Source organism: Hordeum vulgare, chromosome 7H (genome assembly GCF_904849725.1).
Source record: "Hordeum vulgare subsp. vulgare chromosome 7H, MorexV3_pseudomolecules_assembly, whole genome shotgun sequence".
In the NCBI taxonomy this organism is placed as follows: Eukaryota; Viridiplantae; Streptophyta; class Magnoliopsida; order Poales; family Poaceae; genus Hordeum; species Hordeum vulgare.
The window spans coordinates 379,830,903-379,855,852 of NC_058524.1; the positions used below are offsets into that span (position 1 = coordinate 379,830,903).

At 43.3% G+C, this 24,950-nt stretch overlaps 1 protein-coding gene across 1 annotated transcript; it reads left to right on the forward strand.

Annotated features, from left to right (window-relative positions):
- The first annotated feature begins 10 nt into the window (after positions 1-10).
- On the forward strand, positions 11-23,878 carry LOC123408927. Its single transcript, XM_045101955.1, has 7 exons — positions 11-97; positions 177-306; positions 393-472; positions 559-690; positions 2,445-2,492; positions 3,399-3,533; positions 23,705-23,878. Exons 1-7 carry the CDS (start codon positions 17-19, stop codon positions 23,876-23,878), a joined length of 780 nt encoding a protein of 259 aa, XP_044957890.1. The 5' UTR covers positions 11-16.
- Positions 23,879-24,950: the final 1,072 nt, after the last annotated feature.

Sequence of the window (24,950 nt, forward strand, 5' to 3'; positions counted from 1 at the left end):
ATTCCTGATTGAAATTATGAGATGCACATTCCTGATTGCTGGAACATTGGATCTCTTTATGAGATGCACATTTCCCGTGCCTAATGCACGTGTCAAGGTTTGTTATATTCTCCTCTCTTTTCCGTAGCATGTTTAATACGAGACAATGTTCTAATGCCTGCATTGTACTCTTTTAGGCTACAGAAAGGTTTGAAGCAGCCTACCCAATAATAAAGGAGCTGGCTCTTGTTGGTACTCCTGGCTCTAAAGCTGTGAAGCAAGCATCACAACAGCTTCTGCCTTTGGCTATGAAGGCAATGCAAGAAAGTGAGTTGAAATGTGTTCATTCTGCATAGTGCCGGTTAAATTTTGTTTTGCAAAGTCTAGTTAGCTTACTGGTGTATTATGTTCAGATAATTTAGAGCTCGCCAAGGAGGCCACTGATGTGTTCATCTGGTGCCTGACTCAGAGTCCAGACTCCTACAAGCAGTGGGTGAGGAGTCTTTAACTTATTTGCCTTTGTAGGGTTCTGTCATATAGAAGACAAGAGTGCGACTAATGTTTAATTTTTGTTTCCAGGACAAGCTTCATGCAGAGAATATCAAAGCTAGTGTTGCTGTCCTGAGGAAAATCACTGCTGACTGGAAGACGCTCTCACCCAAGCTGAACTCTGAAGCTCTTAAGGCAACCCTGAAGAGCCTAAAAGCTAAGGTGAGCTTATGTGGACAAGTTGTTATGCCGTCTCTTTAAGTTTTTTTATTACTGTTCAGAATCTTCCATCTATTCTTGTTGTACTTTATGTGTGAAGTTGTTCTACTAGAAAGTAGTTCATGCTGTAGTAGGTGAAATGAAACATATGTGGCATTAACACTTTTTAAGCATGATGTGCTTATCTTAATTTGCTTATGATGTTCTTATCTTAATCCTATACAAACCATATCCCGAACCCACAACAAGCTGCAGTCATGAGTCATGACATGCTGCTGTTCAGCCTCACTATCCTGCCAGACCAAGGTTGAAAGGTCCCAGCACTTGCATCCATGATCCATATCGTCCCTAACTAGGACTTGTTGTCCATGCAAAAAATCACTGACCCTGCATGATCAAGTTGACAATGGAAAAATGTAAGAGAAGGCAGTAGAGCATCACTTAGTTACCGACGGACGACTAATTCTTCATGCATGGTGCTTGGTGCAGGAGGCGTTGTTAATTACCTAGTGTTGGCAGCGAGACAGTGAGAGCTGCAACTCCGACAACCTTGAGGGGCAACTCTGATTTCCTCTGGCTTAACCATCGTACACAGGAAAGGTTTAGAACCTTGACCAGCTCTTACTACACAGGGGCACAAGGGATCATCATGGGTAATTCTTTCTCTTCACACTTCTGTTTGCACTGTTGAAGGCCGTGTCATACTCCTTTCTTCTCCTTGTCCCACATTGCTGGAACTTGATGCCACATCAACTAAGCTAGTCTTGACAATAAACTATTCTGTCAATTTCCTTACATTGATGAACTACACATCGCCTTAGATGGTTGTGTTTTCAGTTATACATACATGATTAAGTAGGTCAGCTTGACTTTCCTGAAAGATAATCACTGCATCTATAGTGTTACCTTTTCAGGCTTTTTTATTTTTTAAAAACTGCCGAGCCTACTTTATCATTATCATAGAACATACAACTATTGACCCTACTTCATCATAGAAAAGTACAACTCTCTTTCTGGCTTTGGTTAACTTATTAGGAGTCATTCACTACACAGGGTGCCAAAGCCTTTTTTCTGTTTCTTTCACTGGTGTGTTTCTTGTTGGGTTATATCTAATGCGCTGTCTAATTTTGAGAGATGCCACTTAATGAATGCCTCGTCTGTTTTCCAGTGTACGATGTTACTCGCTGAGACACGTTCACAAATCTGTCTGACATACGGGCCAAGGAAAGTGACCTGTATTCGACCAACCAGGACTGCATAAAATGCTTGTAGGAAACAAAGTGGACAAGGCTCTTAATCTGTTCCATCTTACTAGTTTGCTCAGGAGCAAGAACATATATTTGATATGCATAGTCTTCTCTCTCTCACTCTCTGCATATTAGTACTTATGTTCTTCATATACGTGCATGATGGCCGCCTGCTACCCTACTTAAATTGGACAGAAATATAAGTTTTGCATATGTGAGGCCAGGTTGGTTGTGCGTTTCCTGAATCCTGATGTTTTAGACGGATACTGGATCTATTCTTTTTCAGCAGTTGTGTCTCTTGTAGAATCATACTCATGAATCAGTCCGTGTGTAGCTATAATCTCGCTGCATGTTTCCTTCCCTGTGCAAATTTTTGTTGGTTGACCTGAGGATCCTTTCCCTGTGCAAACTTTTGGTGGTTGACCTGAGGATCCTTTTAAATTGCAATCTTTCTCCTGCTAATTGATTGACTCGAGTGACCCATAAAGAAAATTACTTTTGTAATTGCAGACAAGTGAAGCTACACCTGGAACAGAAGATTGGGAGCTCCCTGCTGTGGTAGTCCCCCCCCCCCCCCCTCCATCCCCACCACACCCCCACCCCCACGACCTGTAGATCCTAGACGGCCCAGGCATGCCTCTTCCCCTTCCTGCCATGTACATAGCTTACTTGTTATGTTGTCGCGATTAGATAAATTTCTATGAACATCGTCATTCTATTTGAGCGTATTGGTTGGTGATTAGTCGAAAAAAGGCATAAATTGGAGAAGAAAAAATGTAGCTTTATTCTACTACAAAAAATCCAGGGGGCTCCTAATCTACACTAGCTTACTCATTGGCTCAGGAACATGAACATATACTGCTATGCTTTATATGCCTAATTTTTTTTAAGTTTTCTTTAACTTTTGCATAGTCTTTTGTTACCAAGTAGAACAATCAGGACATACATAACCCCTCTCTCTCTCTCTCTCTCTCACACACACACACACACACACTCACAATCAGGACATACATAACGGCTGGTAATCGAGCCGTTGGCGATTTATTGTTTTGATGTGTGGTGGCGGTCTTGTGTTATTGTGACTGATCATCATCTTGCTTGAGGATGTGATTGCAATTCTGTGTTGGGCTCCTTTTTGCAGTGCATGCACCATTTATTTGTGCTATCCATATTCTGATGTCTACACCCCATTGCATGTCCGTCCACAAGGCTTGTCTTGTTGTCCCTATGGTCCGGTGTCGACAAACCCTAAATTATAAAACCTTGGCTTTTAGGGTGCCTCGGTGTCGATAAAAACCTAAATGATGTAGCTTAGGCTTTTAGGGTGCCTCGGCGTTGACAAACCCTAAATGATAAAAACTTAGCTTTTAGGATGCCTCAGTGTCGACAAACCCTAAATGATGAGACCATGATCTTGTTCCTTGACAATAACCAACTTTTTGACCAAACTTTTTTCCTATTTAGAGCGAAACATGGCCCACAACGATGAGGCCAGCGGTTCGGGCAAGGCATTCTGGGAGCTATCCCAGGAGATGGAGGAAGAACCTCACCGCTATGAGGACGCCGCGGAAGACACCGATCCCGACTACACAACCCCTAGTGACGTCGAGGATGACACCACTGATGGTGCCGCCGAGGATGCCACCACTGATGATGGCAGCGCACGCACAGATGGTAGTGATGCCCGCAGCTCTCTTCTATGTGATGGTAGTTTAGATGATCGATATCGACTTGTAATGTGAAGACAAACTCGCTACTCGCGGTCTCGAGACTTGTAATGTTCTAACTTTGTTCGGTATTTTAAATTCGGAGACTAATATGATGAATTGTATTTGGAGACTAATCTTCTATTGTATTTGATAAATCTGCTGTTTATATGTTGTGCTCTCTATATTCTGTGCAATAATATGTTTTGTAATCTGTGCAAATATCAGAAAAAAAATACTTAATATTCATACTAGTGGCGCACCACTCAGCACTTTAGTGGCGCACTACAAAAGCACACTAGTGGCGCATCGTCAACTAGTGCGCCATTAGTAAGACAGAGCACAAAGGTAGATATGGCCCCTGGGAGGCATACTAATGGCGCACCATGAGCTATACTAATGGAGCACTTCCTGGTGCGCCATTAGTATACCAGATACTAATGGCGCACCATGAGCCATACTAATGGCGCACTGCATGGTGCGCCATTAGTATACCAGATACTAATGGCGCACCATGAGCTATACTAATGGCGCACCATGAGCTATACTAATGGCGCACTGCTTGGTGCGCCATTAGTATACCAGATATTAATGGCGCACCTGTGGTGCGCAATTAGTAAAAAATTCTAATGGCGTGATGCTAGTGGTGCACCTATAGTGCGCCATTAGTAGCCAAAACAGGTGCGCCACTAGCAGGCCTTTTCCTAGTAGTGCTCCCGGCTCGAGAACTATGCAGACATGACCTGAGACACTCTCTGGTGAATAACCAATACTCGGACCTGGATGTCCATGTTAGATACCACATATTCTACGAAGATCTCTATCGGTTGAACCTCTTTGTCAAGGATTCAGTTAATCACGTATGATGTTCCCTTTGTCCTTCGGTATATTACTTGCCCGAGATTCTATCTTCGGTATCTCCATACCTAGTTCACTCTCGTTACCGGCAAGTGTCTTTACTCGTTCCGTAATACAAGATCATGTAACTAAATCCTTAGTCACATTGCTTGCAAGTCTTGTTGTGATGTTGTGTTACCGAGTGGGCCCCGAGATACCTCTTTGTTACACGGAGTGACAAATGCTAGTCTTGATCCATGCCAACCCAACAAACACCTTTGGAGATACCTGTAGAGCACCTTTATAGTCACCCAATTACATTGCGACGTTTTATAACCCACAAGGTATTCCTCCGGTGTCTGGGAGTTGCATGATCTCCTGGTCATAGGAACAAATACATTGATATGCAGAAAACACTAGCAATAAACTAACACGATCATACGCTACATTTATAGTTTGGGTCTTGTCCATCACATCATTCTCCTAATGATGTGATCCCGTTATCAAGTGACAACACTTGTCTATGGTTAGGAAACCTTAACCATCTTTTATCAATGAGCTAGTCAACTAGAGGCTTACTAGGGACAGTGTTTTGTCTACATATCCACACATGTATTTGTGTTTTCAATCAATACAATTATAGCATGGATAATAAACGATTATCATGAACAAAGAAATATAATAATAACTAATTTATTATTGCCTCTATGGCATATTTCGAACATGTCCTTCATGGGAGTGATGGCCATGATCTTTTCTTACAGCTGCTTCTCGGTAAGCTCCTACGGGTGAACACGAGTTCGGTCATCCGGCCCTTGTACATCCACATGGGATGGGCTTTGGCCTTAAGGGGTTGGATCCTACGCTGAAATAAGACTTCGAAGAGGTCCATTCCGTTGATTCCTTTGCGCATCACAACAACCAGCGCAATCACGAGAATCTCTACATCAACTTTCTCCGCCTTCGACACGGTCAAGGCAGGAGACGACTGAACCCTATCGGTGGAATATAGTGGAAGGCCCGAATGACCCTCGCCAATAAAAACATCCTGGTAGTGGAATCACAAGTCCTGCCACCTCTTCACAGAATCGGGAAATCTCATTTGGGGGAAGCTACTCTTGCCCCTGAGATGGATACCTAGACCTCCGTAGAGCTGCACTATGTTAGTTTTGCCTCCCGACTCAGAGGACTTCTTAACAGTAGGTGTTTGAACAAACCTAGTGTGGATGGCAACCAAGGAAGTTCTCACACAAAGACACAAAAGCAGCTAAGTAGGAGACAACATTCGGAGGAAGATGATGCAACTGTGCACCGAAGAAGGCTAAGAAAGCTCGGAGGAAAGGATGTAGAGGCAGGGAGAAACCTCTCTCGACGCGAGTGACGAGCAGCTATCGCTCATCATCCCTCGACGTTGGCTTGAACACGCTGGCGCCGGGCAGCCGCCAGCTCCCCGGAGCAATGAGACCCTCGGCCTCCAGCTCCTGCAGACGCCCGGCCGTGACCCAGGACGGTAGCCAATCTTCCTGAATCTAGCTCGACGGGAGCGCCCTAGTGCTCAAAGAAGATCCACGCAATCCCCTCTTGGCTCGCTCGGCCTTCGTCGTCGCCCCTTTCAACATTGCGCTCGATGGAAGGAGAGGGAAGAGCATACACCGGCGCTGGAACGCTGAAAGCACAATTGCTCCCTATGGTGGTTTTGATAATTGATCACGCCATATGCATCATTGGACTAATATTATTTTCAAGTATATTTCAGAAAAAGTTCAAAACATGCTATGGCTTAAGTTTTATGTGGAGAAGCCCCTAGATGCAAGGGAGGAATAATGTTGTCTCAAGCTTGAAGCTAGAAGACTCTTCATTTTATATTTGTGAGATATCACTTTGAGTCCATAGGAAAGCCAATACTATTAAAAGGGGGTGAGGTAGTAAAATGAACTGATTGCTCAAATTCTCAAATTTAGCCACCAAAACATTCAGTCATTTTTCCCACATATCCACTCTGTCAAGATCCACATACACAAATTCGGTGTCACCAACATTTCCATATTGGACCCACCGAGTTTGACCTCAGATAGAAATCCTAGCTATTCCCATCAAATCGGTGCAACCAAAACCAAGTCGGTGGTACCGAGTTCAGTGTGACCAACATTCTGTTGCCAAGATACACAAAATCAGAATTTCCTAGTTTGAGTATCGATTCCACCGAGTTTGGCCATCTGACCGTTAGTCACCTTTGCAGTGCCACCGAGTTTCATATATCGGTCTCGCCGAGATTCAAAAGTTCACACCTTTAGTGCTAATCGGTACCACTGAGTTGTCAACTTCGATGTCACCGAGTTTGCCCTTTTGGGTGTAATGGTTGGATTTTGGCTGCTGCCTATATATACCCCTTCACCCACCTCTCATTCATGGCAGAAGCACTGATAACACACACTTCACTGCCAAATCCATTTTCTGAGAGAGATCCATCTACTCATGTGTTGACACCAAGATATTCCAATCCTATCATTTGAAACTTGATCTCTAGCCTCCCCAAACTTCTTTCCACCAAATCAACCTCTCCTACCCGTGCATATTCTGTGAGATAGTGATTTGTGTTGAGGATACTATCTTTAGAAGCACAAGAGCAAGGAGTTCACTGATCTACCACATCTATTACCTTTTGTTGGGTGGTGCCTCCTAGATTGGTTAGGTGTCACTTGGGAGCCTCCTACTTCGTATTGTGAAGTTGAACCAAGATGTTTGTAAGGGCAAGGATATTGCCTACTTCGTGAAGATCTACCGTCGGTAAGGCTAGACCTCTGTGGATGGAAGCCGTGATGGAATAGACAAGGCCACTTCTTTGTGGACCCTCCGTGGACTCTCGCAGCGGTTACCTGATACGTCCATTTTGCATCATGCTTTCATGTTGATATTTATCGCTTCTTGGGCTGTTATTTCACTTCACGGTACAATACTTATGCCTTTTCTCCCTTATTTTGCAAGGTTTAGATGAAGAGGGAGAATGCCGGCAGCTGGAATTCTGGCCTGAAAATGGAGCAACTTTGAGATACCTATTCTGCGCAACTCCAAACGCCGTAAAAATCAACGAGGATTTTTTTTCGGGATTTATAAGAAATACTGGGCCGAAGAAGTGCCAGAGGGACGCCAGCAGGTGGCCACAAGCCTGCTAGGCGCGTCCACCCCCCTAGCCGCGCCTAGGGGGCTTGTGGGCACCTAGCTGGCCCTCTCGCTCCCCCCTTTTGCTACAAGAAGGGTTTCGTCCGGAAAGAATCAGGAGGAGGCTTTGCTGAGGATTCGCCGCCGCCACGAGGCGGAACTTGAGCAGAACCAATCTAGAGCTCCGGCATGACGATCCTGCCAGGGAAACTTCCCTCTCGGAGGGGGAAATCGTCGCCATCGTCTTCACCAACACTCCTCTCGTCGGAGGGGACTCATCACCATCAACATCTTCATCAACACCATATCATCTCCAAACCCTAGTTCATCACTTGTAACCAATCTCCGTCTCACGACTCCGATTGATACTTGTAAGGTTGCTAGTAGTGTTAATTACTCTTTGTTCAGAACTTCTATGCTCGGCTTTCTCATGATGATCGCACCATGCTTGACACTTCTTGTACCGGTTCTTTTATGAAGAGATATATTGACTTCAAATGGAATTTATTGGAAAGAATTCAATGCAACTCTGAAGATTGGGAGCTTGAAGAAGGTAAGGAGTCAGGTATGAATTTCAAGTTTGATTGCGTTAAATCCTTTGTTGAAACAAATACTTTTTGTGACTTTAGCGCTAAGTATGGACTTGACTCTGAGATAGTAGCTTCATTGTGTGAATCATTTGCTGCTCATATTGATCTCCCCAAAGAGAAGTGTTTTAAATATCATCCTCCTTTAGAAGTTAATGTAGTTAAACCCAATCCAGTTGAAGAGAGAGTCATTGCCTATAATGATCCTATTGTTCCCAGTGCTTACATTGAGAAACCACCTTTCCCTGTTAGGATAAAGGATCATTCTAAAGCTTCAACTGTGATACGTAGAGGCTACATTAGAGCACCTACACCCTCTGAGCAAATTAGAGTTGAACCTAGCATTGCTATTATCAAAGATCTTCTATCCGACGATGTTGAGGGACATAATATTCACTTCTATGAAGATGCTGCTAGAATTGCTAAACCTCACGCTAGAGACAAACATAGGCCTATTGTTGGCATGCCTGTTGTTTATGTTAAGATAGGAGATCATTGCTATCATGGTTTATGTGACGTGGGTGCTAGTGTTAGTGCAATACCTCAATCCTTATATGATGAAATTAAAGACAAGATTGCACCTATTCAGATAGAGCCTATTGATGTCACTATTCAGCTTGCCAATAGCGATACTATCTGCCCTGTGGGAATTGTTAGGGATGTTGAAGTCTTGTGTGGTAAAACGAAGTATCCTGCTGATTTCCTCCTTCTTGCTACCGCACAAGATAGCTTTTGTCCCATCATATTTGGCAGACCTTTTCTCAATACCGTTAATGCTCATATTGACTGTGAGAAGCAAACTATCACGGTTGGCTTTGAAGGTGTGTCACATGAGTTCAATTTCTCCAAGTTTGGTAGACAACCTCATGAAAAGGAGTTGCCTAGTAAGGATGAAACTATTGCCTTAGCTTCTATTGCCGTGCCTCCTACTGATCCCTTAGAGCAGTACTTGCTTGAGCATGAAAATGATATGCATATGAATGAAAGGGATGAGATAGATAGAGTTGTCTTAGAACAATATCCTATCCTTAATAATAATTTGTGTGTTGAACTGGTTGGGGATACACCCCCACCAAAGGGTGATCATGTGTTCGAGCTTAAACAGTTGCCAGATACTCTTAAGTATGCTTATCTTGATGAAAAATAGATATATCCTGTTATGATTAGTGCTAGCCTCTCAGAGCATGAAGAAAAGAAGTTACTAAAAACTCAGAGGAAGCATCGTGCTGCTATTGGATATACCCTTGATGATCTTAAGGGCATTAGTCCCACTCTATGTCTGCACAAGATTAAAACTGATCCTGATTCCAAGCCAGTTGCTGATCATCAAAGGATATTAAATCCTAAGATGAAAGAGGTAGTAAGAAAAGAAATACTAAAGCTCCTGGAAGCAGGTATTATCTATCCTGTTGCTCATAGTGATTTGGTGAGTCCGGTGCATTGCGTCCCTAAGAAGGGAGGCATTACCGTCGTCCCTAATGATAAGGATGAATTGATCCCACATAGGATTATTACTGGCTATAGGATGGTGATCGATTTTAGGAAATTGAATAATGCCACTAGGAAAGATCATTAACCTTTGCCTTTTATCGACCAAATGCTAGAAAGACTGCCTAAACACACACACTTCTGCTTTCTAGATGGTTATTTTGGTTTCTCCCAAATACCAGTTGCACAATCTCATCAGGAGAAAACACTTTCACCTACCCTTTCGGTACCTTTGCTTATAGACGTATGCCTTTTGGCTTATGTAATGCACCTGCCACCTTTCAAAGATGTATGATGGTTATATTCTCTGACTTTTGTGAAAATATTGTTGAGGTTTTCATGGATGACTTCTCCATTTACGGGTCTTCTTTTGATAATTGCCTCAACAACCTTGATCGAGTCTTGTAGAGATGTAAAGACACCAATCTTGTCTTGAACTGGGAGAAGTGCCATTTTATGGTTAATGAAGGCATCGTCTTAGGACATAAAATTTCTCAAAGAGGTATTGAAGTCGATAAGGCTAAGGTTGATGCAATCGAGAAAATGCCATACCCCACAGATCTCAAAGGTATAAGAAGTTTCCTTGGTCATGCTGGTTTCTATAGAAGGTTCATTACAGACTTCTCTAAGATTTCTAGGCCTCTTACCAATCTCTTGCAAAAGGATATTCCTTTTGTTTTTGACGATGATAGTGAGGAAGCCTTCGAAATACTTAAGAAGGCCTTGATAACTGCACCTATTCTTCAACCACCTTTTGAGATCATGTGTGATGCTAGTGATTATGATGTTGGTGCTGTTCTAGGGCAAAGAGTTGATAAGAAGTTGAATGTTATTCACTATGCTAGTAAAACTCTAGACAATGCCCAAAGAAACTATGCTACTACGGAAAAGGAATTTGTAGCAGTCGTGTTCGCATGTGAAAAGTTCAGGTCTTAAATAGTTGATTCCAAAGTCACTATTCACACTGATCACGCTGCTATTAAGTACCTCATGGAGAAGAAAGACGCTAAACCTAGACTTATCAGATGGGTTCTCATGCTACAAGAATTTGATTTGCACGTTGTCGACAGGAAGGGTACTGATAACCCCGTAGCAGATAACTTGTCTAGGTTGGATAACGTTCTTGATGACCCACAACCTATTGATGATAGCTTTCCTGATGAGCAACTGAATGTCATCAATGCTTCACGTAGTGCACCGTGGTATGCTGATTATGCAAACTATATCATTGCCAAATATATACCACCTAGTTTCACATACCAGCAAAAGAAGAAATTCTTCTTTGACTTATGACATTACTTTTGGGATGATCCTAAGCTTTATAAGGAAGGAGTAGATGGTGTTATTAGACGTTGTGTACCTGAATATGAACATGGACAGATCCTACAGAAGTGTCACTCTGAGGCCTACGGAGGACACCATGCGGGAGATAGAACCGCACACAAGGTATTGCACTCAGGTTTCTATTGGCCCACTCTCTTCAAGGATGCCCGTAAGTTTGCCTTTTCTTGTGACGAATGTCAAAGAATAGGTAATATCGGTAAACGTCAGGAAATGCCTATGAACTATTCACTTGTCATTGAACCATTTGATGTCTGGGGCTTTGATTATATGGGACCTTTTCCAAAATCCAATGGTATACTCATATCCTAGTTTCTGTTGATTATGTCACTAAGTGGGTAGAAGCTATCCCCCACTAGTAGTGTTGATCACAACACCTCTATCAGGATGCTTAAAGAAGTTATTTTCCCTAGATTTGGAGTCCCTAGATATCTAATGACCGACGGTGGTTCACATTTCATTCATGGTGCTTTTCGTAAAACGCTTGCTAAGTATGATGTCAACCATAGAATTGCGTCTCCCTATCACCCTCAGTCCAGTGGTCAAGTAGAGATAAGCAATAGAGAGATTAAACTGATTCTGCAAAAGACTGTAAACAATTCTAGAAAGAATTGGTCTAAGAAGCTCGATGATGCACTGTGGGCTCATAGAGCTGCCTATAAGAATCCGATGGGCATGTCTCCGTACAAAATGGTGTACGGTAAAGCATGTCATCTAACTATTGAGCTAGAGCATAAAGCTTATTGGGCAATCAAAGAACTCAACTTTGACTTCAAACTTGCTGGTGAGAAGAGGTTATTTGATATTGGCTCGATCGATGAATGGAGAACTCAGGCATATGAGAATGCCAAGTTGTTCAAAGAAAAGGTTATGAGGTGGCATGATAAGAGGATACAAAAGCGTGAGTTCAATGTAGGTGATTATGTCTTGCTTTATAATTCTCATTTAATATTATTTGCATGCAAGCTTCTCTCTAAATGGGAAGGTCCCTATATTGTTGAGGAAGTATATCGTTCCGGTGCTATCAAGATCAACAACGCGGAAGATAATTGTCTGAGAGTTGTAAATGGGCAGAGAATCAAGCATTATATCTCAGGTACTCCCATAAATGTTGAAAGCAATATTATCAATACCATAACTCCGGAAGAATACCTAAGGGATATTTATCAACCTGTTTCAGACTCTGAAAACGAAGAGGTATGTGATTCGGTAAGAAAACAGACTCCAAAACTTTTCCAGTAGGATTTTTTCTCCGTTTTGGAATATTTGAAAAAATACAAAAATTGGAAGTAGTCCGGAAAGCGCGCGAGGAGGCGACAAGCCTGCCAGGCGCGGGCCCACCACCTGGCCGTGCTTGGGGGGCTTGTGGCCACCTCGTGTGCCTCCCGTACTCCGTTTTCGTGCGGAATACTTCTTCTGATCTGGAAAAAATCATTATATATTCTCCCATAGGGTCTGACCCCTGTATCACGCAGATTTCCTCTGTTTTTCGTTTCGAGCCTGTTTTGTGTCACAGAGTTAGAGCAAGATGTCGTCTCAGGAATCTGTGGGGGAGAACAATCTCCCTCAAGTTTATGGAGATGTAAGTGCCGATCTGACAAGGATGGAGGTCATGGAGGCTAAGTAAAGGCTACCTAAAGAAACCAAGGACAAAACAACTCCACCACCATCACCTCCAAAGGAAGACAACTAAACATGGGTATGGGCAATCCCCTTGGCTTGTGCCAAGCTTGGGGGAGTTGCCCCGGTATCGTATCTCCATCACATCTTTTTCCTTTACCTTTGTTTTAGTTTGTCCCTTTTCAGTTTTCTCTTTCTCTAGTAGATTAAAGGTCTTAGTGTTTTAGGCTTGAGTTTTGCTTTGTGTCACCCCCGATGTATGCGAGCTCATGAGCGATATAATAAAGAGTGTCTTAGTTGAAGGGCTTTGCCTCATGCCATGATCAAAAGGTTGATAAAGAACAAAAGCATGAAAGATCATGTAATGATCTTATGGGAAGTGATGGCTTTACATATAAAAAGAATGTTGATTGAAAGTTGTTGAGGGTAGACAAACGTAGACCTTGGTCATTGTTGCAATTAATAGGAAGTGATAAAGAAGGAGCGGTTCATATATAAATATATTATCTTTGACACCATCTATGATTGTGAACACTCACTAAACTATTACATGCTTAGAAGTAGATGTTGGACAAGGAAAACAACATAATAAATTGTGTTTGCTTGGTTCCGAACAATGTTATATGACTAGAGATCCCTTAGCATGTGACGAGTGCTTCCACCTCATATTAGCCAAACCTCCCTCGCCAAGTAGAGATACTACTTGTGCATCCATAAACCTTCAACCCAGTTTTGCCATGAGAGTCCACCATACATACCTACCTATCGATTGAATAAGATCCCTCAAGTAAGTTGTCATCGGTGCAAGCAATAAAAATTGCTCCCTAATATGTATGATCTATTAGTGTGTGGAAAATAACTTTGTACGAACCTGTGATGAGGAAGACATAAAAGCGACAGACTGCATAATAAAGTTCTTTATAACAAGAGGCAATATAAAGTGACGTTCCTCCGCACTAAGAGGACACGCATCCATACCTCAAAAGCGCATGAAAACCTCTGCTTCCCTCTGCGAAGGGCCTATCGTGTACCTTTACCTTTTGCCTTTGAAAGAGTCATGGTGATCTTCACCAATTCCTTGTTTCGCCTTTATCTTGGCTAATGTCATCTCCTAGGGAAAGATCTATATTCATATGTCATCTTGGAAGTAAGTATTCATGAATTTTTGCTGTTGACATTACCCCTAAGGTAAGCAGTTGGGAGGCGAAACTATAAGCCCCTATCTTTCTCTCTGTCTAGCTGAAACTTTGATATCATGAGTACCACGTGAGTTGTAGCAATTGTAGAGAACAAAAGGATGATTGAGTATGTGGATTTGCTTTACAGGCTCTTATTTGACTCTTTCTGATGTTGTGATAAATTGCAATTGCTTCAATGACTACAGGCTATCGGTTGTTACTTCTCGGTAAGGTTCTTGCTCCATACTTTACTTTGTGAAGGAATTATCACTTTAGCATAAGAGATAATATGTTGGCATTGCTGTTCTGATCATGATCATGATGCCTGCATGTTTGTATCTTGTTTTGTCGACACCTCTCTCCCTAAACACGTCGACATATTTATTGAGCTAGGCTTTCGCTTGAGGACAAGCGAGGTCTAAGCTTGGGGGAGTTGATACGTACATTTTGCATCATGCTTTCATGTTGATATTTATCGCTTATTGGGCTGTTATTTCACTTCACAGTACAATACTTATGCCTTTTCTCTCTTATTTTGCAAGGTTTACATGAAGAGGGAAAATGCCGGCAGCTGGAATTCTGGCCTGAAAATGGAGCAAGTTTGAGATACCTATTCTGCGCAACTCCAAATGCCATAAAAATCAACGAGGATTTTTTCGGTATTTATAAAAAATACTGGGCCAAAGATATGCGAGAGGGGCGCTAGCAGGTGGCCAAAAGCCTGCTAGGCGCGGCCACCCCCCCCCCCCCCCCGGCCGCGCCTAGGGGTCTTGTGGGAACCCAGTTGGCCCTCTGGCTCCCCCCTTTTTCTACAAGAAGGGTTTCCTCCAGAAAAAAATCAGAGGAGGCTTTTCGGAGGATTCACCGCCGCCATGAGGAGGCGGAACTTGAGCAGAACCAATCTAGAGCTCCAGCAGGACGATCCTGCCGAGGAAACTTCCCTCCCGGAAGGAGAAATTGTCGCCATCGTCATCACCAACACTCCTCTCGTCGGAGGGGACTCATCACCATCAACATCTTCATCAGCACCATCTCATCTCCAAACCCTAGTTCATCACTTGTAACCAATCTCCGTCTCGCGACTCCTATTGGTACTTGTAAGGTTGCTAGTAGTGTTAATTACTCTTTGTAGTTGATGCTAGTTGGATTACTTGGTGGAAGAGTTTATGTTCAGATCTTTGATGCTATTCATTACCTCTATGGTCATGAATATGATTATGCTTTGTGAGTAGTTACTTTTGTTCCTGAGGACATGGGATAAGTCATGCTAATAATAGTCATGTGAATTTGGTATTCGTTCGATATTTTGATGTGTTGTATGTTGTTTTTCCTCTAGTGGTGTTATGTGAACGTCGACTACATAACACTTCACCATTATTTGGGTCTAGAGGAAGGCATTGGGATGTAGTAAGTAGATGATGGGTTGCTAGAGTGACAGAAGCTTAAACCCTAGTTTATGCGTTGCTTCGTAAGGGGTTGATTTGGATCCACTAGTTTAATGCTATGGTTAGACTTTGTCTTAATTCTTCTTTGTAGTTGCGGAGGCTTGCGAGAGGGGTAAATCATAAGTGGGATGCTTGCCCAAGTAAGGGCAGTATCCAAGCGCCGGTCCATCCACATATCAAACTATCAAAGTAATGAACGCGAATCTGTCACACCCTGTTTTCAACCACCAATGTTTTGAGTTGGAAAAATCAGGGCTTGTTAAAACTTTTTCTAATGATGTTGTGAATGCTATGAATGCCTTGTATGAATGAATGCTTGTTTGCTTGTTGAACCAAACCCATGGCAAATTTATTTATTTAAAATGAATTTCCAAAACTCTTTTCTTTGACATCAGATCACCTCTACCTTGCTTGGGTTACACTACTAGCTCATGATGCCTCGTAGCACTCTCAACCAAAGTTGGTGATCTGAACTCAAATACTATTATTATTTGCCAAAAACATTATTTAATGATTTAAAACATTATTTTTCTATTTTAAATGCATGTCTGTTTCTAAGGCCAGGAATGATATTCCCAGAAGGAAAAATGCTTCTCTGCCTTAGAAAATTCCGAGTAAAATCATGGAAACTCAGAAGGACATATATTTTCCATACATAAGATTTTCAACCCTATTTTATATTATAATTATTTTAGTAAAACCCTGAAAACCATTCCTGTCTGTTTTAACCTTTTGAGATATTTCCAAAGGAAAAATTCTCAATAAAATCCCATTAAATTACAGGAGCCTGCCCAAGCCATATTTGGTGCCCAAATAAAATCTCACCTTGATCCAAGGTGGGGCAGGTCACCAAATGAGCCTAAAACCCTCTTTGTCCAGAATAGAGTTGGAACAACTCTACATAGCAAAGTTTGTCCAACAGGGTGAAACTTTGCAGGGGTGTTTGAGACCTCAAATGAGGACTCCACACCAAAAATGAGATTTGCTAGACTCTGTTTAGTCACACTCCCTTTGGAGAGGACAGATCTGGCCACTTTCATGCATTTTCAAGTTTACAAAGCTAAACTTGTGCAATGGAGCTCAAAATTGGTGGAAACCCCTACTTTAACCCCAAGACCAAACCTGTTAAGTTGCAGTTCCAGTGGTGGAGTGGAAGCACCGCAAACCACTGTCGAACACCTTCTGACAGCAAGGTAAAAACCCACCTAGCCACTGTTTTACCCAATGTTAGAGCCTCAAACTTGGTGTATTAGTGCCGCAGACCAACCTAAACACCCAGTCAACTGGCCCCTCCCCAGTTCAAAGCACAAGTGACAAAAGCTCCAATTTGTGCCACAGATCAGGACTGGCAGCACTAGTAAAACATGTCCCCCTTGACCAGCCAGTGCTCACACTAGCACACAACGGCTAGTTAGACTCCCAGCAACACCCAGGACATGAGGGATATGTCTGAAGTGCACCAGAGCGCGCCAGCATGCCGTGGCATGCCAAAACTGCGCTCTGGACGCGCTATAGGGAGCAACCGAGAAGGGGATGATGCTCCCGGCCGGTTCCAACCTCTCCCGACAACCCCTCAGTGTAAAGCAGCCGCCAAGGACCCTCCTCCACCGCGCTAGAGCTCGGGCGACGCATGCCCGCACGCACCCGACTCGGCCGAGCATGCACGGACGCTGCAGCTCGACCCCACGCCTTCTCCCTATGCGACCGATGCTTCAGAGCATCCTAAACCATGTCCGGAGACCGTGGTTTCGCAGCCAGCTCCTCACTGTGAACGCACGCGCGCCGCGGTGAGTCACCGGTGCACCGAGTTCGTCTCACCATCGCAAGCCTATAAATAGGCCCCCCGGCACCTCAGCACCCCTCCAACAGCCTCTGCACGACCACTAGCTCCCCCCTAGCCACCCAATCGAGCTCGCAGAGCCCCGGTGCGCGGGATCGATCGAGGCCCCTCCGCCTCGGAGCTCTAGTCGATCTCCGACTACACGCCGGCTCCTGCGAAACTCGACCCACCAGAGCACTCCCCTCGACACCAGGAACCTTTCCCCCAAGAGTCCCGAGTTTTTCCGTGCCCCTAGCTATCAGTTCAACCACATCCCGAAACTCCTCCGCCATGTCCACCTCGTCGCCGGCGACTCCAAGCCTCTCTGGCGTTTTCCCGACCACCTGCAGGTAGGCGGAGGCATGCTGAACCCATTCCTGCCCTTAGCTAGGCCCATGGACGATGGTAGCCTCACCGACGTTCGTCTCCTCCTCCCTGGCTGGAGGTAGGGGAAGAACCCGACAGGTGGGCTCCACCTGTCGGCGTCCTGGAGCTGCCCCGCGCGCATCCATTGCCGCTGACTCCAGGGGCCCGCACGTCAGGTTCAAACCTAGCGCGCGCGCGCCTGGCAGCCTGCTGGCTGACTGGGCCGGCCTACTTCCCAGGCCAGGCTTTGGCCTTTACTTTTATTTTTAAACCTGAGACTAAAATGATTTTTGTAAAATAACTATCCAGTGGAAAAATATGATTCTTCCACTGATATTTTTCTAAAAATGAGTAGTATTTGATTGTGCCATTGTTGACATTTTTCAAAAACAGAATCTGTTTTATAATAATATAAAGGCATTAAAAGCAATAGTTTGCGTCTGTTTTGTAATTATTAAAAATGCTTAGCTAGTAAAAACTAAGAGCAAACATTTTTCAAAGTAACAACCTGATTTTTACCAAGATTTGCAACATTTTTAAAATTGGTTTGTGATCTGTTTTTGTGTGGGCTATTTCTTATTTATGCTATTCTCGACGATAGAATTACCGAGTGACGAAGGATTCGGAGCGGAAGACCTCGAAGACCCAGGATACCTAGCTGACCAAGGCAAGCAGCCCTTTGACCATGACTTGAGCATATGAATTGATGCATGCTAGAATAGCAAGTACTTTTCCGTTGCATGTGATCACAGTGCCGGTTCATCATTGGTGTGATGGTACCGAAGGCTTCTTCGAAGCACTTGCATGATGGTGATGTTATACATATGGCTCCTCGGAGCACAAGCATGATGAGAAAGACCCTACCATCTATGAGGATCATGCTATCGTCATGTTGACTAGTAAAGTTACAGAACCATTGCATTGAGCTTGACCCTACCCCTTGAGGGTCACGCTAATACCATGTTGACAAGTAAAAGTATATTATCATGAGCATGATGATGAGTTAAAACAAAGGTTTATGAAAACCCCGTCGGGTGCCACTAATGCCCGAGGGTGATGATGAGTTGGTGGTCACTTTTGGTGAAGTGATGCACCAGTGTTTTGTGTGAGTATGGTTTCGGAAAGGGGGTTAGATTTATGATGTGTCGACCGTCCCAACCTTACCAGTACGACCACGTTACCCCTTTATGGGACGGGGCTTTGTTGATTACTCTGGTCTGTACTAGCAAAGAGCCACATTACTAGTGGTGGGAGTGTTTCTCGTCACTCTCGTGATGGGGTTGTGCCAGGTAGGACGACTATGCCATTATTATGAGTTCCAGGCACACCATTGGTCCCCGCATGGTTGATACTGTCCAGAGTCGGTGCTCGTAAGACGTACAACATGTGGGGTGGGTACCAATCGAGTGGACCTCTTTGTCTAGTGTCGTCAGGGGAAAGATAATGATCGAGTACTTACCTCGGGTATATGTGATATACCGCGAGTCGTGGATGACACGGAAGTTTCCCGGATCTCGTGGGTCCAGCGTACTACCTCTACACAGTGTCAAACTATTCGAATAGCCGTGTCCACGGTCAAGGACAGTTGGGTAATCCCGCTTAAACTACGTCCTGATATTTCCGCATAAACCAAGTGTGTGTGAGTGTGTGTGTTTGGTGTTAAAAAGGTGTGGTTATAAAGATAATAATATGACCAAGTTCGGTTACTTGGCATATAGGATAAACCCGGATGGTTTAACCCTCAGCTGATACATTGAGGTTATGACAAGTCCGATGACTTGACATATAGGGTGAACCTGGATGGTTCAACCCTTAGCAGATATGTTGATATCTGTAGCCTGTACTTCAAAAGTAATTCTACCCAGATGAGTTAGACTAGAAATGCATGATATTGTCATCCTTCACTTTCATTGTTCATATCATGGGCTGTTTGCGAGTACATTCAAAGTACTCATTGGCTTGCCACTGATTATATTATTGACCAGACAAGGAAGGACCGGAATTTGGCGACGAGTACGTCTAAGGAAACGGACCTGCAATCTAGGATGCTTCCAAGTCAGAATGCCTGTAGGTGTAGGCTTGATGGCATGGGCACCCGCTTAGCCCTTATGAGATTCCGCTACTCGTTGTACCCGTTTTATTTGGCCTTAGGCCCTGTTTGTGAACCTGACCCATCGGTCATTTGATGTAATATTCGGTATTTGGATGTAAGACTCTATTATTCAGTATCTGTGTTCTGTGAGCATTGATCCTTGGGATCATTGGGCACGGCGATCTCGACTCACCAGTCGGGGTCCCCACAGAATCATATGAACATGATGAAAACTAGCATGACAGAAATTCCCGTGTGTCCTCGGGAGCGTTTTTCCTCCTATAAGACTTTGTCCAGGCTTGTCCCTTGCTACAAAAGGGATTGGGCCACATTGTTGCACCATTGTTACTTTTGTTACTTGCTACTTGCTACGAATCATCTTGCCACACAACTACTTGTTACCGATAATTTCAGTGCTTGTAGATTTTACCTTGCTAAAAACCACTTGTCAGATCCTTCTGCTCCTCGTTGGTTCGACACTCTTACCTATCGAAAGGACTATTATAGATCCCCTATACTTGTGGGTCATCATTACTCTCCTTGGGTTGAAGTCTCCACTAACATGGACATTTGATAGCACCACCTATCTGAACCATGCCAAAAATCGCCATCTCAACCTCATGTGTTTGATCTCCCTACCTTACTCCTCTACTTTACACTTGCATGTTTTACTTTCCGCTGCTATACTATTAGATTTCCATATGTAGGGTGAACTTGACCTGCTATAACTGTCGTAGATGTTTATCAAGTAGGATTGGGAAAAGTCAAAAAAATTATCTTGTCAAGTACTCCAATGACCCCCCCTCTAGACATACTTTTGATCCTACAAGTGGTACGAGAGCCAGGTTTCCATTTCTTTGGTTTAACAACCTAGGAGAGTATGGCATCTAGTGATGGAAATTATCATCGTAGAGGTCCATATTTCAATGGCACTAATTTTTCTAGTTGGAAGCATAAAATGAAAATGCATATTCTTGGCTTTAATCATCATGTTTGGGCTGTCATTCATGTTGGTGTGCAAGGTAACTTCTTTGGAGAAGGGAATGAACTAGATCGTGATGCGATAGCTCATCAACTGAAGATGTTGCAACTTAATGCTCAAGCTTGCGACATCATCTTCAACTTCTAATGCCCCGAAGAATTCAACAAAATCAGGCGTCTTGACAGTGCAAAAGAAATTTGGGATACTTTGGTCGATATGCACAAAGGTACTGATTCTGTACGAGAATCTAAGTTGGATGTTCTTCAAAGTCAGCTTGACAAGTTCAAGATGAAGGATGGTGAAGGTGTCATTAAGATGTACTCTAGGCTAGCTCTCATCACCAATGAGATTTCCAGCTTAGGAAGCGAAGAGATGACCGACAAATTCATCATCAAGAAGATACTTAGAACCCTCGATGGCAAGTATGACACAGTGTGCACATTAATCCAAATGACGCCAAAATACAAATATCTTAAGCCAATTGAAGTCATTGGTAGGATTGTTGCTCATGAGATGTCACTCAAGGACAAAGATGAGCTGCACAACAAGTCAAGCGGTGCTTATAAAACTTCATGTGATACTCCCGCTACCTCAAAGGACAATCTTCTCACTGATGAAGAAATAAGCCTCATGGTCAGAAAGTTCAACAAATTCTATAAGAGCAGAGGCAAAGATAGAAGCTCAAGCTCGAGACATGAAGAGAAGCGTTCGTCCAGTCGTGATCGAAACTGCTACAATTGTGGGAAGCACGAACAATACTCAAATGAGTGCTCGGCTCCCTACAAAAGAAGGGAAGACTCACCACGAAGACGAAGCTCAAGAGACGAGTCACCTCGCGGAGAGAGAGAAGGAGTAGAGAAGATCACTATGAACGAAGACACTCACGGAGAGGCAAGGAATCGGAGAAGAAGGACAAATACACCAAGAGAAGTTCAAGAAGAAGACATCAAGCTCATGTTGGTGAATGGGTGTGTGGCTCCGAATCTGATCACCACTCCAAGAGAAGCTATCACTCCCACTCCGACTATAGTCAAGATGAAGGTGTTGCCGACATTGCACTTGTTTCCACCAACTCCGATAACTTATTTGATTCACCTATGAGGGAGTTAGAAACTTCTTCATGGCTAAATGCCCCAAGGTATCACATCCCGAGTATCTTGATTTTAATAGTGATGAGGATGACTTGTTAGGACAATATGACTTGCTTCTTGATAAAACTAGTGATTGCACTGAAAATGAACTTGCTAATTATCATGCTACTCAAGAGAAATCGAATGATGATGATAAGAAAGAAATTGAAAGACTAACTCAATAATTAAAAACTCTTAAGTTAGCTCATGAGACTACTCTATAAGATCATACAGAGCTAGCAAGAACCCATGAGAAGCTACGCTTCGATAAGCTCAACTTGGAGCAAGGGCATGAGTTCTTAAAAGCGATCAATGCTGATCGTAGAAAGAAGAGTTCTTCTTACTAGCCAAACAATTACTCTTGTCTAACTTTGTTCCACAAATTAAGCATAGGAACACTAGTAAAACTTGCAAGAAGCTTTCTTCATCTAGTAACAACCATGCTAAGCCGAAAACCAATAATGTTGTTGCTATTATCTCTATTGATTCCACTAACGGATATATTAGCCAAGTTACACTTGAGCAAGAAAATGATCTATTGAAAGGTATTATTGATAAATGTGTCTTCAAGAGCCTTGCCGAAAGTAAATAATTCGAGGATATTTGTGCGCAAGCAAGGAGGACATCGGAAGTAACAAGGTGTTGGCTACTTCCAAGTCAACATAGATGTTTGGGAAGAAGGTCCATATCCCACTCCTAAGTTTGTTTCCGAAGAGGAAAAGTGTGATTCCACTCCTCCCAAAAAAACAAGCTCACAAGATGGCCTTCTACCACAAGACCACAAAGGCAAGGGAAAGCCGCAAGATGACATTGACCTATTTGAAGAAGAAACCCAAGCCAAGGTCAAGTGGGTTCCCAAGGACACTACTAGATCTACCTCAACAAGTGCTACCACCACTCCGAGGATTCCCATCAATTTGATGTGGATCCCCAAGAGGAAGAGCTGGGGAAGTTCTTGAGCCGTCACTCGGCCAATGAAATTCACTCTTATTCATTTTGGAAAAACTATTTGCAATCAACCTCAACCATATGCATTAATTCAAGGAGTCACACATTCCCTCAATGGTAAGCATGGAACAAGGTAATTAATGCATCTTTGGACATCATACCATTTGTGTTTCACTCCATGTCCATAGATATTCTTGCATATGTTCCTCATGCTTTGGGACTAACCCATGTAGGTGAAAAGAGTATGGAAACAACAAGGATTGCTTCCAACTCAAGATGATCTTCATGAACATTGAGCATCCACCACTACTTCACCTACATGAAGTCTTCTACGACAAAACGCAAGGTTAGTTGATCCCTCTTAGTGGGGATGTAACATCAAGGGGGAGCTTTACTCTAAAACTTGAGTATAAGCATCACCTAAGGATATGAACACATTTATGCTTATGTAAAAGTGGTAACCCCACTTGTGCTTAACAATGAGTATGACCTATGATCAAGTATTCTTACATGACTCCTATGTCAATATACTCATATATAGATGACTTTGTCATCGTCCAAGTGCTTGATAGCTGCTAGGATGTTTGTGCATGTTCACCATGTTTTTCTTTATCATTCTTATTGTGTGGGTATGTTGGCCTGCATGTGTTTGATCATTCGAGGACATCCAATTGTTGTTATTTGGCTCTTGATTTATCTTTTGCCAATTGGATGGACAAGAATACCTAGGACCCTTCCCTAGCTATCTATGCTATCTCATCTCAAGTTCTATTCATGCTTCATCACAAAACTTGAACAAGCACTTGTCGATTCTTCTTTGTGAATGAGCACTCGGAGTTCCATATCGTCAATGACTGACCTCCAAAACCTCCATGGGAATGAACTCGGTGAAACCAAGTTTACAAACTCGGTTCCACCGAAGTCCACAGTTGATATAGGTTTTCCATATCAGTACCACCGGAATCACCAACTTGGTTCCACCGAGTTTCCCTGTCAGCTGACACTAGAGGAACTCGGTGATACCGATTTCATAATCTCGGTAACACTGACAGCGAATGGGTATATATTCCAGCGGGTAGGTTCTTTGATTTCCAATGGTCAAATTCATTTCGCCTCAAACCCTAAGCTGCCTCCTGGACCGCTGGTCATCGCCTTGAGTTCCCGTGCTTCTCCGCCGCTGGGAATCGCCGCAGCCGACTGTATCTTCAACGTCGTTGCCGCCGTAGCTGGACCACCGCCAAGCTAGGGTATGATTCACACCCCTCTGTCTTCCTCCATCCGATCCATATGCAATGGGAAATTTTTATCCACAAGCCACCGTGTGCAACCTCTCTAACCACCAGATGAATCCCGTAGATTAGAGAACTAGGAAGTTTTTAGGGTTAATAGTCCGCACACCCCATCTCGGTGACTCCGAGTTGCAAAACTCGGTTCTACTGATTTTGAACCTAGGGTTCCTCAGATTGGACTCGGTGAGACCGAGTTATCATTTTTGGTTCCACAGAAATGATGACCAAGTTTCTCTTCAGGATTTCATGTGTCTCGGTGACTCCGAAAGTTCAAACTCGGTTCAACCTATATGTGTTCTGCAGGAAGTTAAAACTAAGGATTTCTCTGTTCACAATTTCAAAAACATCTGAATTTTGTCATGCTCATCCAATTTGTCTTTCCTATATCAACTTCACAGTATTTGTTGTTTGCTACTGAGATTATGCTTTCCTGTCACATATGCCTGGTTCACAAGATAGTCAAAATGACTCCAGAGAGCAGAGTGTTGAGATGGACTCAGGCACTGGTCCAGAGAAGTCTGACTCTGAACCTGGATCCTACAACTCCAATGGTTTGCCCAAGGCAGCCACCAGGCACAAGAACTGGTGTTGATCCAAGGTTTCAGACCAAGGAACAACAAGATTTTTATGAGAATGTCTTGTTTGACAAGAGTCCTGCTGTCAGTAATATGAGGTATGTCGACTAGGCAGATATCAAGGAAAATGAAAATTTCTTTCCCCATGTCCAAGGAAACTTCAAGCTAGTGGACAATGAAAAGTTTGTTGGCAAAGAGATCACCCCATGGAATGACGAGCTGATCATGCAATTCTATGCAACTGTTCATTTCTATGATGGTTCTTTCGTCTGGATGACTCCTGGTCACAAGTATGAACCTACAATTGCTGAATGGGTTGCGATCGTTGGTGTTCCCAAGCGGGAAGATCGAGATGTAGATGTGTATGCGGAAGCAAAGCAGAGTCACAACTCAGTGGGAAATATGTACAAGACAATTCCACACAAGTACTTGGCTAGTCACAAGATGGGTTTAG

What these genes read in the sequence shown, in the direction of transcription:
- LOC123408927 (XM_045101955.1), top strand. Translation starts at nt 17, where the DNA reads ATGAGATGCACATTCCTGATTGCTGGAACATTGGATCTCTTTATGAGA. An exon ending in ATTGGGAGCTCCCTGCTGTG is followed by an intron (nt 2,493 to 3,398) that starts GTAGTCCCCCCC and finishes TTTCCTATTTAG; the next exon opens with AGCGAAACATGGCCCACAAC. An exon ending in TCCCGACTACACAACCCCTA is followed by an intron (nt 3,534 to 23,704) that starts GTGACGTCGAGG and finishes TATATATTCCAG; the next exon opens with CGGGTAGGTTCTTTGATTTC.